General features: G+C 40.5%; 1 protein-coding gene and 1 pseudogene across 1 annotated transcript in view; both read right to left on the bottom strand.

Moving 5' to 3' along the window:
• Positions 1–12993, bottom strand: part of ZZEF1 (zinc finger ZZ-type and EF-hand domain containing 1) — a 112748-nt gene that overhangs the window by 75914 nt on the left and 23841 nt on the right. Inside the window, 6 exon segments of the mRNA XM_032615536.1 lie at positions 221–312; positions 4199–4297; positions 5866–6044; positions 7088–7204; positions 10633–10843; positions 12492–12691. Coding sequence (XP_032471427.1) covers positions 221–312; positions 4199–4297; positions 5866–6044; positions 7088–7204; positions 10633–10843; positions 12492–12691 — 898 coding nt within the window.
• On the bottom strand, positions 2025–3815 carry LOC116744966 (annotated as a pseudogene).

The following is a 12993-nucleotide window of genomic DNA, read 5'->3' as shown; positions in this document are numbered from 1 at the left end:
CCCAAGAAATGATTCCTTACTTTTCTTGATCCTTATACGCACACCATCTACAGACTTAACAATCTATTCATCTTTGTGCCTTGCCCTCTGCTACAGGCCTGACACAGAATAAATAATCACTAAATGTTCAATGAAAAACCAGTGACATGGACCTCCGAAGTACAATCGTATTTTTAAAAACAGTAGTAACATTTCCTAAAGAAGGCAGCATAAGAATTACCATAATTCTGATCTGAGTAACTTGAAAGGCAGATTCAGTTCCTGTAGAAAAAATAGTACTTGCTCTGGTTTTTCCAGTCTCTGTAAGAAAACCTACAAAAAAGAAAAACTAAAGTTAGGATGACTGAGGCATCTGTAATAACCCTAAGAACTAAGACCAAAAAACCAAAGCATATCCTTTGAGGCAGAGGGCATCTAGTCTATCTGGTTCTCTCATAAAAATTAGAAAAAGAAAGAAGAAAATTAGAAAAGAATTCCCCTCTGGGCAGAAGCAACCCCCCCCCCCCCGCCCCGCCCCACCATAGACACCGAGGTAACAGATCATGGTCCAGGTATAACTTGGTCAGAGCAAAATCTTTTCAACTATACAGGTCGCTCAGCTCTGAGGTAACGATAAAGAAATAAAAGATGATAAAGACTGTGACTTTAATTCAAAGAGACAAAAGACTGGACAATCAATCACCTTTCTAAACCATTCCTGAAACCATGACTGACGTTTGGCGGGCTGTTAGAAGTAAGCAGGCTTAAAGGCTGAGAGAGGAATTAGATAGCTTCTTGAATACTCTGTCAGGAAAGACTGTAAAAGTCTTTGAAATGGGCAAGAAAAGAATGCTGGGTGTTTGTTTAGTGCACTCTTTGGGTCATCTCCACCTTTCCTTTGTCTCTGAACTATTTTTACAACTCTGTAAATTGTAGAATAATAACAGTAATGCAAAAGATTCTTGTCCACACAAATAAAAATTGTGTCTATAGGAACATAGCTGATTATTCCTTATGAAGACTGACCAATTTGCAACCATCTGTAGATTCGTGTCAGCATTCTTACTGGTCTATGTGTATTAATGAGTTCTCCTTTGACCTGCTTGTAACATCTTACTGGTTCCCTCAGTAATTAATGGGATAAATAAAAAGATTGACGTCTTCACTTTATATTTGTATGAGAGCTGTGGTTCACCTTTTATGCTGTTGTTAATTATCCTTTAAAAATTTACAAAAAGGTCTGTTAAATCCAAAGCTGCTTTTCTCTTTCCAACCTCTGTAAATTATATAAACTACACATTTACTCAAATCAGCCTGACCACGCATTCTTCCTGAAACCACGAACTGCTTTCAACCACCTCTGCCTTATCAAGATGAAAAGACTAAAACCAATTTCATGCTTATTTCATTACACTGAGTTCAATAAAACAAAAATTTGTGAAGTTAAATCTCCGTAAGAGATTTAAATAATATGCATTGTCACCAAAACCAAGAAAATTAAATCCAAAGGAACCTTTACTAAATCACAGGGAGAAGCTATTATTGATCTAATGCTATCAAATACTAATTCTACAGACAATTTTAAGAAGCCATACGGCCAGAAATTCACACAATTCTACTAACAGTAATACTAAAAACTATCCCACTTATTGAACTGTCACCTTTCCTAGGAGGTCTGGATGCCTCTAACTAATCAAATCTATTGTAAAGGCCGAAATGCTGCCTGGGAGTAGCTGCCAGTTTTCATTAGTCTCAACGTAGCTGAAGCAATAATTTAAGTCAAAAGAATCAGATTCTTTTAAAATAACGTTTGCCATCGATTTTTTTTAAGGCCCAAATAAATACATACGTTAAACAAATAAAGCTTAAAAGTAAATAAATAAAACCTCTGTGCTTCCTTTTCTTGGTAAAAAACCAGCTCATAAGTCTAACTATAATATTTTAAAGCTACAACTGTTTGGACACCATGCCCCTCCTGCCCAATTTATTCTCTTAAAATGACAGGAAGAAAATAACCAATCTCAAACGTAAAGAAATCAATAACCCTACTCCTTCAGTTCTATTGGCAGCAGGCTGCACTCCTTTAAAATGCCAGACCCGTGGCTGTGACTCACGGAGGTCAGCCCTCGGAGTGTCCACGCTCGGGTTCTCCGGGCACTCTGTGCAGCAAGGGGGAACGTCCAGTGTTTCCCAGAAGCTGGGGAACTTGAAAGGTAGCAGTGAAAAAGAGCTTTGGCCCCCGTAAGGGGAAGAAAACAAATCACTCCTCAAAACCCCCACCGTTCCGGCTGTGAGGACTTTCCTCTGTCCTCCCTGTCTCGTCAGGTTCATTTTTTTGTAGAGGACGGAATCCTAACCTGAGTTACAAGAAACAGACAGTGATGGTTGTGGAGGGAGAAACCAGGGGAAACCAAGGCTCCTCCCCACGCCCAGTCACATCCCACCTGGGTGCTCATCAGAAACACAACAAAAGTAACAAATCCACACACTACAACTAGTTTATGCAACTTATCCATGCAAGGTTAGGTGGAAGGCAGGGAGGAGAGGGGGATGTAACAAACTATTCAAATCAGCCCAGGCAGAAGAGCTGGCAAATGCATTTTCAATAGCTACAGAAAAACCCGTGGTGCTTTCAGACTTAGAATGGTGTTAAAAATCCAGGCTGATTTTAAGGACAATGAAACACCCTGTATGGTATTATAATGATGGATATAGTTCATTATACATTTGTTCAAATCCACAGAATGGACGACATCAAGAGTGAAGCCTAAAGTAAGCTATGGACTTCGGGCGATTACGACGTGTCAATGTAGGTTCACCCTTCGTAAAAATGTACCCACTCTGGTGAGTGATGTGGATTAATGGAGAGGCTCTGCATGTGTGGGGCAGGGGGCATATGGGAAATCTCTGTACCTCCTTCCAGTTTTGTCGTAAACCCAAAACTGCTCTTAAAAAAAGAAAATACAGTCTTTAAAAAGAAAGACTAGATAGAGACAATCTGAAATTGTTATAAAAGTTTAAAAGAGTAAGATAAAATAAGAGAGGCCTTTCAGTAGATGATGATGAGAGTATGAAAAAAAACCCACACACTGGTTTTAAGAAGATTCTGCCCTTAACATATTCCAGAGACAAAAATCCCAATTCTTCAGAGAGCAAAGGAAAACTGCAGAGGGCCTTTGGTAGAGTGGTCTTGCTTTCCTGAGTGTGGGGAGGGGGAAACGGGCAAAGAGCTGCCACCACCTCCTCCCAACCCCACTTTGGACGGCAGGTGACTGGGCGGTCTGAGGTGGCCTTCAGGGTGGCAGGAGATGAATGTGGGGGAGGAAATGTTTCTGCAGAGGCTGAGCTGCTCAGCGAGGACTGCAGGAAGCCTGTCTCATGCGGTAGTCATGGCTTAAGAAGACCACCAGGAGGAGGTGGGACTGGTGAGGCACGTTTTCCCAGGCGTCTTCACTTCACTGGTGCTAATGACCACAGGAAACAGAACAGAGAGGAGGCGACTACTGAGAATGCACAAGGTCTGTTGTGCTGTGAGGCAAGCCAAGGTGAAACCGAGTCCAAAGTGGTAAGGCCAGTTCCCTTCAATGTTTGATAACTGCCGGAATATTCCACGTCCTTTTCTGAACTGGCATATTCAAAGCAGTTATAGTGAGTAGAAGGGGACATGTGCAGGAGACTAACAGCTGGCCAACAAGACGGATGAGGAAGAGACTCACAAACACTCCCTGGATGAGGAAAAGAGCCACAGCACTGAGAAGCACATCAGCAATCACCATGCTGATGCCAGGGAAGGAGTGAGGCTTCCTTCCAGACACTTCAAATGCCAGAGCAGCCATATGGAGAAATACCCTCATCTTAAGCTACGTTTTTTAGCACTAAGTGCTGCTGATCCACTGAGTGTCTCAATACTTTGAGATAACACAACAGAAAGAGTCTGAACTTAAAAATGGTAACTTTTTAAGGAGAAGTCTTTGCTTTTCAAAACTGAAGGCTCTCAAGTACTTTTAAGTTGTTACAGGTGACTGACACCTAGCAGGTGGCAACACTGTAGTAAAGAAATCACGCAAATGGTTCAGGAACCACTGAAGCCAACTGAAGGACATCGCAGCGAAGACTGCATATCTTGAAAGTTTCGAAGACCACAGTGCGGTTTCACACAGCCTCTAGTGAGCACCATGGCCCTTTCGACTCACTAAAACCCGACAGGTCCACCACTCACCGTCCCTTGTCCACGGCTCAACAAGGAGGTTTTCAGGTCCTGACTTCTCTTCTTTTCCCTTGACATCACAGGCCTGAAGAGTCAACTGCAGAGGTTTACCTGATCAAAGAAAAGAAAGAGAGAGAAAGAGACAGCCTGAAGGTAGCGCTACGAAAAAATGGAAACTAGAACTCATCAGTGCAAATGGAGAGCCTGTGGACACCCAGACTGCTCAGTAAAAATCTACCCATTTAAAAGCTAAAATAGGAAGTAATATTAGACAAAAGTTGACACCATCCTTTTCTGCTTTCCTGAAAGAAACAAAGTACAGCTTATATCCCTAAGTAATTCTGAGGAGAATCATTCTAGAATAAGCACTAGCTGGAAACGAAGCACACTGTAAGACACAGATTAACAGCACAGGCGCAACGTATTTGTGTGCTGAGTGGGGGGAAGAGAGGAATTCCTAAGACACTGTTTTGGAGCCAATAATTAATTTTATTGTAATTGCATTTAAATATATAAATCATGTCTTAGCGTTCTGGGTCTTGTTTCTTTAAAACGTCTCCAGGCAAATTTTGAAAGTTTTCAAAATTATAAAAATCAACTTTTGCTATAATGATCTGAAAACGTTTCTTTTTCTTTTAATAATATAATGAAAACCTTATAACCCTATTAACCTATAACCCAACCCAGAACTAGAACATTATCAATAATGAACAGTCCCCCTATGCATTCCTCCTCCATCCCGTGCTCCCTGCTCAAATAACTGCTAAACTGAATCAACAACCTTTCTGGAGAATATCTTCCAGACACTACGTATCCCTCCCATTTGGCTGTGCCTTCTACGGGCCCCTACCCCTCCAAAAAAATGACCTTTCCAAAATTGGGGAGGGACTGGATTTACAAGACATCGATTGTCAGACTTAAAAAATTAAACATAAAATACATTATTATAAAGTGATATTTAGGCAAAGGTACAAATATCATGAGGAAATATCACAGTATTGCCTATATTACTGAAGAGGATGGGATCCAATACTGTACTTGTGGACAGAAACTTTAGCACTAGAGGCCAGGACAGCACATGTCCACTGCAGTCATCTGAGAGTAGCTGTATGGACTCCTGTGTTGAGAAGGATTAGGAGGCCCCACCCTGGGTCAGTAGAAAAGTGCTAAGATGGACTGCCGTTGGGCCCAGGAGGGGAAAGTGATGGCAGGCATGTATGTGTGACCATGTATGTTGTCCCAACCAGCTATAAACTATCACGAGGATGCAGAGGGATGAATTCCAAGACAAGGATCCTTTGCTCTGGGTCTGGGGTAGTTTCCTCCCTCCTTCAATGAGAGGTACTCCAACTTCCCAACCTCTTGACCTACACAATGAGACACTCCCATACTTTATCAAAGATGGCTGTGTTCAAATGGCCACGACGCCTAAGTGATTAGGCCAGTAAATCCTGGGAGTACAGCATAGTGAACACTCAGATCCTCTCCTGCTAATGCATCCATAAATGAACCAACATCTTCCTTCTCCCTACCAACCCCAAAGAAGATACACTCTTCCAGAAATCATTGTATAACTACAACGACCGAGCCCACAAACTACACAAAAAGATAAGAAGATGCCAGGAAACCCCACGCTGGTGATGGTTTTATGACATGTGCATCATGCCGAGGTCATTTACCATATTTAAGGAGCAGGTTCTGCCTGACTGACGCCATGGATGAGATGAGGGACGAGGCATCATAGTGTGTGTCCAGGTGGTCAGTGACAGTACACAGAGAGCTCAGCACTTTGGCAACACTCCCTCTTGCTAGTGCAAAAGCCAGAAGAGTCAGCTCCACCTCTGGAGTAGAAGAGCAGCTATAAACAAAGAACAAAAAACACTTCACTTCTTAAAACTATGAGAAAATCCAGGTAGCTCAAACTCTGTGTAACTGATTACATAAGCAACATCAACCTGCCATATGCTTTCTCTGTTTACCAGAAATACTTTTTCAAAATCCTTAAGACAGCCTAAAGAAAAACTAAATCAACCCAGAGGACCAGGAAATTAAATCCTCACTTCTGTAACCTTCACCTATAAGTATTAAATAATGCTATCAACTTTAATAAGGCAAACTTTATAAACCAAAAATAAACAGGCTGTTGCAATAAGCCCCTGCTATGAAGAAGCCTCGGGTAATAATTTGGCTTGGCCAGAGTGTTAAGGGCTTATTCCTTCAAACATCAATAACATATTTTAGATCTATTCCACATCACATCTGCTTTTTTAAACATATTACACTGAAACTTTTAAACCTGCCTAGATGGGGACTTCCCTGGTGGTCCAGTGGTTAGGACTCCGTGCTTCCACTGCCGGTGGCATGGGTCTGATCCCTGGTTGGGGAACGAAGATCCCCACATGCCATGTGGTATGGCCAAAATGAGGAAAAAAAAAAACCAAACCCTGTCTAGATGGCTCAGGGCCTGGTTTGTACTCTAACAGGGCTCACTGTGACAGAGCTGAGTGTCCCCACACTACGCGACCCCTCAAACAGCTAGCAGGGTGTCTTTTCCCAGGTCTATGGACAATTAGGCTTGTTAGACCTGTTCATGGAGACAGCAGGTGCTGGGCTGGGGATGTGAGGGAACTGAAAGGCTTTGCATTCTGGACTTTGAGACCCCTGCTCTAGCTGAATCTGAAGATTACTCCGCACCCACCCCCAATTCCTGAGGGCAGGTGTACTGCTAGATCACGGAGTTTACACAGGTACACCATTATTTCACTTTCTCTTCAGTCACTACAAATGATTCTTTAAAAAAAAAAATCTTTAAAAGATTTTAAAATTAAAAAAAAACAAAAAGGACTTATCAAACACATATGCCCTCTATCCCCCACCAGCCCTTATCAACCTTAATTTTACCTAGTTATCCTTATGAGGAAGCTGTCCACTTCTTCCAGAACGTTGGGAGACAGGAAAGTTGAGAAATCTGTAGATCCTGGTGAGAGGGAAAGTGGAGGCATGTGCTGCAGTGCCTTCCTAGGAGTGTAAAATGTGCAATCAGAACAATCCCTGGCAAACAATAAACTTAATAATACAATTTTAGACAAAAAAAATTGTTGGAAGCTTGTTTGGATTAATCCCTTATCAAGAAACAGACAGTGTTCCTACAGAGAACCTGGTACATAACACAGATCAGCCTTTTTCCTGCAGGGGTCCTGGTGCTAAACAGTTTAATGGGGTTTCTTTCTTTCCTTTTCTTTTTTCTTTAAGAGTTCCATTTCCCTCTATAAAAGCTCATTCAACCCTCTGGAAGCAAGTGTTCATTTTAAGTAGTATCAGCAAAAGACATATGTCTACAGAAAAACCCTGAGTTCTTAGAAAACTTGGCCCCAGGGGCAGAGCTGTTTGTGACACACAAAAAAAATTCATCTTCAGATCTCTTGTATCTAAAGATGCATCATGATATGTTTATTTTATCCTAAACATATCAGCACCTGTCATCTTCTCTATTCCTGCCTGCCTGTGTTTCTTGGCCTTTCTACCTCAGAGTCTGCTTTAATGTTTCTCTTTTCTCATCTCCTTTTACAATAGCTTTACCTCTTCTGGACCAGCAGTCATCTAATAAATTTCTGCAACAAAATATTACTGAGTCCTACTTGTGCCAGCAACTGTGCTAGGCAATGAGTGTACCATGAACAACGTGAAGGTACAGAAAAAGTCACTCAAAATTCTACACTTGATAGTCATTTTATGATAACAGTAGTGGGAATTCCTGAAACTATTTTATTTCTACATTTCACAACAGAGACAAAACAGCAAGGCTAGTAACACTGTGTCAGCTTCCACTCTGCTCTTGTTTCTTGTCCCCTCTATATGAGCCACATCAGTAGGGCAGCTACACTAACATACAGTTGATCAACAAGGTCTAATGCACCTAAGTGGCATGCAAGGATTGACAGAATTTATTTCCACTTTTGTTTCATAACATTTTTTTCTTACTTATTTTTCCTCATCGATTTTTTAAAATAATTTTTAAATTTTAGAATAGTTTTAAGATCACTGATATTTAAAAGTTAGGAGTGAAGATACCATTGCCGATTAACTATTACAACTCTTTAGGGATATATCCATTCTTCAACAACGTGGCATAGCTTCACAAAAATAAAGCAGAAAACTTTTCCTCTTCCCCTTCCTGAAAATTCAGTCCATAAAGTAGGGCTGTGCAAGGTAGGCAATCATGTGTCCTTGGGTGGGTGCATGGGTGGGGCGCATGGTGGCCCAGAGCGAGGTATTAGAGTGGGGTACTGAGCAAAGGGACAGCCTGGCATGGAATGCAAGCACTAAGAGGGTGAGGAGGGTGTCCAGGCAAGGGCCAGGGAGGTGGGAGACTGGTTATATAGAGCGGGATTGTTTAAATAACTAAATATTTCAGGGATGATGGGAGCCAGGTTTCTCACAATCACAGAAGGGAATTACAAACAGAGAAAGGGAGAAAACTAGAATGAACAGTAGTGCTGGATTAGAATTAGAAGTTATCAGAGTTTATTAGAAGTATAAACTCAAGAGTTTTCAGTGTTACAGATACAGAAATAAATATAGGTGTCAATGTGTCTGTGCATACACGTGTCTATTACTTACACACAAACATGCATTTCCCAGCTGTGTACACTGAAAGAAGCAACACTCCAACAGCAATGAGTTTAGTTTGTTTAGTTTCTAAACACAACTCTACACTAAGAGTGACCATGACTCCTGAGCAAAACAGCTGATTCTAGGACTATGGCAGGGAACATTCAAGATAAGCCTGGAATATCTTGTTGTAAGGAAGTGTTCCAAGTAGATGAGGACATATCAAAAGGACATATGAACCAGACTGAAGGGGTTCCCATCGGCCAAATCTGGGCCAATCTGACCGTCAAAACTGTGATGGATTATAACTCAGGGAATAAAACAGGAATCTTGAGTCATACCAATATAAAGTTTGATGAGGAATGGGATATTTACATAGTCTCAAAGTACCTCCTCACAAAATATTTATTAATTACAAAGGGAAAAGAATTCTTTTACACTGGAAAAGTCTGGCAGACACCACTTTCATCAAAGGGTCGAAGTTAACATCACCAAACTAGTAATAGGACAATCTGAAGCTGTGTGTCACTGATGGGATGCAATGAGAACCCATCATCACTTCTATGATATTCCTGCCAAAGATGCAAAATCTAATCTTAATCATGATGAAACTTCAGATAAACCAAAACTGAACGACGCTCTTCAAAATAACTGACCTATAATTTTCAAAAGTGTCAAAGTCTTAAAAGTCAAGGAAAGACAGAGGAATTGTTCCTTATTGAAGGAAACTACAGAGACATGACAATGAAATACCAAGTATGATTCTGGACTGGATCCTTTTGCTATAAAGGACATTACCGAGACAACTAGCAAAACTTGAACGGGATCTGAGAATTAGATGGTAGTAATGTATATCAATGTTAATTTCCTGATTTTGATGGTTGTAACAGCATGTTCTCATTTGCAGGAAATACATACTAAATAAAACATTCAGGAGCCATGGGGCATCAGGTTAGCAAATTACTCTCAACTGGCTCGGGAAGAAGCTACTTTTTCTTTTTGCATCAAATTTGCAATATTTCTCTAAGTTTGAAATTTTTTTTATTTTTTAAATTTTAAAACAGGCAGGAAGAAAGGAGTCTGGCCAAATACTACCCTTCAGATCTAGCACTGCCAGCAGTATTATTTGCTGAAGAGTTTTATTTAATAGCAATAACAAATCTCAAAAGACATCTACAGAACAAAATATTAGCTATCTCTTTTATCTGATATTTTGATAGCCTGCACTAAGAGTGCCTATTATCAGTTATTAAACTTACATATAATACTAATACTTCATTGCTACTGAAGCTAGTTGCTTTGCCTTATATATTACAACTGAGTCTTTTTGCCCTAACAGTTTTTAGAAGAAAATTTTCAAAGGTACTCTACAGTTAAAAATAAATTAATTTGGTGTCCTTGAAAAGATTTGACTCTTTAGTGAAAAGAGCTTTCAACCTAGGGCCTAGGTCCAAAGACCTAGATTCAAACTGATCCATCACTGCCTGGTCATACACCTCAGGGAAGGTCACCGTATCCTTGTCTATAAAACAGGGATAATTTTTACAGATACATTTTACGACATAAGTAGGTAAATAATATATAGCATCTGAAGGTGTTTTATCCCATATAAATTGCTATGTAATATGAACAATTGTTCCCCAGTGGATAAGGAAGAGGAATGGCATGTGGGACCCCCTCACAAGATAGGAGCTAAAGGCACAAACAGGAAACAACAGGGCACCTGGGGCCCAGCTGCTGACTGAGTCTCGATGATCAAAGGCTGCTCAGTGACTTGCCCTAAAGGGTTAGAGAATGAGCACCCCGTGACAAGCCTGGAAAGCAGAGCGACTTACTGAGTGTTGCGTAGCACTGTTTGGACAAAGGCGGGATTTGTCTCCATGGAAGCCGTCACCAGAGATGTCAGCAGAGACCAATACCATATTGCAGAAGCATCTGAGACTGAGACCCCAGACTTCTTGACTCTCTGAAAGCCAACAGCCCTCAGACCATGAATTCTAGTGTCACATCCATCACTAAGACAACGCTTTATGTTAATCTGGACATCTGTCAAGCGCAAACAACAAATTCAGTATTGGATTAACTTCTTCAGTTCAGCAAATTCTAGGCTTCCAACTAAAAGCAAGATAGTAATTCACATTTCGAAAAGAAAATTCTGAAGATATACTTTGCTGCCAGAAATAAATGATGTGTGCAATGGAGCTAGTATACATAATAAATTTGTCAAAAAAGCATTGACCAGGCTTCCCTGGTGGCACAGTGGTCGACAGTCCGCCTGCCGATGCAGGGGACATGGGTTCGTGCCCAGGTCTGGGAAGATCCCACATGCCGCAGAGCGGCTGGGCCTGTGAGCCATGGCCGCTGAGCCTGTGCGTCCAGAGCCTGTGCTCCGCAACGGGAGAGGCCACAACAGTGAGAGGCCTGCGTACCACCAAAAAAAAAAAAAAAAAAAAGCATTGACCAATCTAAGGAGTCAAAAGAATCATGTGTAAAACTAAGGGTGGCTTAAATCTATATATCACAAAGCTTCATAGGCATTTATGAGTTCTGATAATTAACACAAAGTGCATTTTTAAAATCCTGATTAAATACACGGTAAGAAAATGTCTAAAAACTTTTCCTAGAGTTCCGAAATTTGGATGTTGTTATGAAACAGCAGCTGGCTCATAGCAGTTGTGAGAATTTCTTTTTAATTATCAAGTCCAGATAAATGGCATAGGTATGACTCACTTTTAAGAGCTGTCATAATATCTTATTTGGGTTGGAAAGGAGGTGAGAAGTTTAAAAGGACACAATTTAGAGAAAAGACCACCACAGTATAAGACAGGAAGCTTCTACTCCACAAGCTTAACTACGTCTTTGCCCAGGGGTGAGACACAAAGACTCTACCTCCCCAGGCCTCAGTTCCTTTGAGCAAAGTAAGAATACTTCTTTTGGCCCAGGAAAGCATTAGAAGAAATGAGACAAAACATGAAGCATTCCGGCTCCCTGAATGAAATAAGCCTGGAAAGAAATCACAGAATTGTGATTATTTCCAAAATGCTATGTGTGAAGCAAGGTTATAATAGTATAAAAATGGAAACAACCTAAATGTCCAAGAATAAAAGGCTTGTTAAAATTAAGGCATATTCTTACAACACTAAATAAAGGTGTGCGTGAATATATGATAAGACAACACATTAAAAAGTTACAAAAGAGCGTGTACAAAATATCACTATTTTTTGTAAAAAGACATGTATAGATATATGTAAATATATATATATGCAAACCTTTTATTTTTTAAAATGTGTATATATATATGTGCGTGTGTGTGTGTATTTATATACACAGACATACACACACAGAAATATAAGAAAAGGTCTGGAAGGATCCATACCAACGGATTCACAGCGACAATCCCTGGGTAGTGGGATTTTGAATAATTTTTATCTAAATATTTCTAATTTTCTAATAAGAAAACAAAAATAAAATATTTTTAATTAAAATAGGCTTTACTGCTTTTCTATAACTTTTAAAAACACTGAATAGGTGAAATAATGACCACTTTCATGTATATGATGAGAAGCAAATCAGATCTCCAGAGAAAAGCAAACAGCTTTTCTACTTCAGAGGTCTTCCCGCCAAAAAACATGACTTCTTCCTCCCCTCCCAATCCCCTTAGTTAGAAGGGCAAGACGTATCTTGGTTGACTCACAGAGCTGACTGATGTTGGCATTTTCCAGCAGTGTCACATAGCCAGTGACATTGCTGGGAATGTGCACGTCGCGGACTTCCTGAAGATCGCTGGCATTCCTCCCCACAGCTACAGTCACCTGCTGCGGCATGTAGCTCTGGTCAGTGGCAGCCACTGCAATGGACAGGTGCCTAAGCACAACATCTGGCTTCATTTTTAAACTGGAAAACACGGAGAGCAGAAACTACAAGTGTTTATACAGGTTGAGAACTGGCAGGGCCCACAAGTCCCATCTCTTAAGATCTTACGTGTGATACACCCCAAGACTGATTCCCCTAAAAGCAACTAACTTGAAATGCTGGCTGTTAGTTTCAAAGTCCCTATGACTTTCCCAAGTTTCTAAAATTCCTTTCAGTTCAAGATCAATCTTCTATTTCTTTTTAAGCTACTAACACAAGCAGGAAAGTACAATATGAACAGTCTAACAAAATCCCTTTACCTGGCAAGAAGCAAATTTCTAAAC

Source organism: Phocoena sinus, chromosome 20, assembly GCF_008692025.1.
Source record: "Phocoena sinus isolate mPhoSin1 chromosome 20, mPhoSin1.pri, whole genome shotgun sequence".
Classification (NCBI taxonomy): domain Eukaryota; kingdom Metazoa; phylum Chordata; class Mammalia; order Artiodactyla; family Phocoenidae; genus Phocoena; species Phocoena sinus.
Note: the sequence above shows the minus strand (reverse complement) of the source record. Positions and strands in the feature narration are given on the sequence as shown.